Genomic DNA, 1,904 nt, shown 5'->3' on the forward strand with positions numbered 1-1,904 from the left:
CACGTCGGGGGCCAAGGCCTGGCGCTCATTTTGGCACGCGCCCCCTCCCCGTGTCCCCTCTGTTACTGGGGGGCAGGGATATATCGTGGGCCRGGATCTATCCCACATGCTGGGACAAGCCCCTTCCCCATTACTGCCCACCACATCTACCCCGGTGCCCTCACTACCCCACTGCAGCACGTCGTGCTCTACCCCATGGTGTCCAAGAGCCTGCGCAACATTGCAGCGGGGAAGGACCCGCTGGAGGGGCAGCGCCACTGCTGTGGCATTGCCCAGCTGCACGAGCACCACTCACTGGGCTACGCCGACCTCGATGAACTGCAGAAGAACCCACAGCCCCTCATCTTCGACATCGAAGTGCTCAAGGTGAGCATCGGCACCCACGGGGCACCATGGGGCCGTCTTCTGATCTTGCAGACCCAAGGGTGTTCAGAGTTCTGACAGAACCATGGGGCCGGTACACACTTGCCACTTCCCACACTTGCTCTGGGCACCAGGCACCTGGGGCTCTTGCCATGCTGTGGGGCAGTCCCTGGAGACACCTTCTCTGACGAAATGGCACTGGCAGGTGGAAGAGCCGGGCTCGTACCAGCAGGACCCCTGGGCCATGACGGACGAGGAGAAGCTGCAGGCCGTACCGCTGATCCACAAGGAAGGCAACGAGCTCTACCGGCAGGGCAAGGTTCCCGAGGCAGCCTCCAAGTACTACGATGCCATCGCATGTCTCAAAAACCTGCAGATGAAGGTCAGAGTCCCCAGCTCCTCTCTGTGCAACCTTGGCCCACGCACAGGCCTCCCTGCATTGCCCCTGGGAGCTTTGCTGCACTCTTCCCCTTCCCTTTTGTCCTTCTATTGGGCAGGAGCAGCCTGGCTCTCCGGATTGGATTGAACTCGACCAGAAAATCACCCCGCTGCTCTTAAACTATTGCCAGTGCAAGCTGCAGTGCCAGGAGTACTATGAGGTGCTGGATCACTGCTCCTCCATTCTCAACAAGTACGAGGGTAAGGGGCCACCGGACGGCCGCAGCAAGTGCCCGTGGGGCGAATGGGCGCTGTCGAGGCTGTGTGGGGCAGGATGGGGCGCTCCGTCATGCCAGGCCGTGCCAGCAGCTCTCTCCTTGCAGACAACGTCAAGGCCTACTTCAAGCGGGGCAAGGCGCACGCAGCCGTGTGGAACGTGGCCGAGGCGCAGGCTGACTTTGCCAAGGTGCTGGCACTCGACCCCTCGCTGCGCCCCGTCGTGGCCAAGGAGCTGCGCAGCCTGGAAGCCCGCCTGCGCGAGAAGGACAAGGAGGACAAGGTCCGCTTCAAGGGCATCTTCTCCCAGTAGAGCCCGCGGCCGCACGAGAGAGTCCAAAACTCTCTGACCAGGTTCTTTTAGATATTCCACATGTGGAATGTTTATTGTTTATTAATGTTTAATACAGATTTTACTTATTTGAAGTGATTGGACATTACGCAGGGTTTTGACTTAGCAGTGATACAGTTGTGCACTTAAGTCATGTTACGCGTTTGAATTAGCCCTAGCAGAGTGTAGCAATCGTGGTATATGGTAGAAACACGGTATAAATGTGAATCTCGTTGCCAGTCTGTACACTATGCTCGGCATCACACTGCCAAGCCAGGAAGGACTGTGCGTGCGTGTTGAAGCCTGCTCAAGCCCACTGTTCTCATCGGAATTCCTGCCTTCAGCATTTGGGTTTTATACATCGTGTCGGGCTGTATGAACCCCATGACGCTCTGGCTGAGTTGTTTATAGTCATGGGGTCTCCAGTGCCAAGTCTGTGCCCTGGCTCTTAYTGCTTCGTGCCTCTGCTCCTCTCTGCTGTATCTCGTGTCACCATTTCTCAAGGCCTCTACTCTCAGGCCAGGCCTGTATTTCTTTATGCTGCCTCATTCTGTTA

General features: G+C 57.5%; 1 protein-coding gene across 1 annotated transcript in view; it reads left to right on the forward strand.

Moving 5' to 3' along the window:
- The window catches only part of AIP (aryl hydrocarbon receptor interacting protein), a 2,581-nt gene extending 677 nt beyond the window's left edge, over positions 1-1,904 (forward strand). Inside the window, exons 2-5 of the mRNA XM_026048819.1 lie at positions 17-366; positions 569-745; positions 861-1,002; positions 1,125-1,904. Of these exons, the coding sequence (XP_025904604.1) occupies positions 17-366; positions 569-745; positions 861-1,002; positions 1,125-1,330 (875 nt within the window). The 3' untranslated portion in view covers positions 1,331-1,904. The remainder of the gene's footprint in view (positions 1-16; positions 367-568; positions 746-860; positions 1,003-1,124) is intronic.

Source organism: Nothoprocta perdicaria, unplaced genomic scaffold, assembly GCF_003342845.1.
Source record: "Nothoprocta perdicaria isolate Ctin4 unplaced genomic scaffold, notPer1 scaffold_575, whole genome shotgun sequence".
Taxonomy (NCBI): domain Eukaryota; kingdom Metazoa; phylum Chordata; class Aves; order Tinamiformes; family Tinamidae; genus Nothoprocta; species Nothoprocta perdicaria.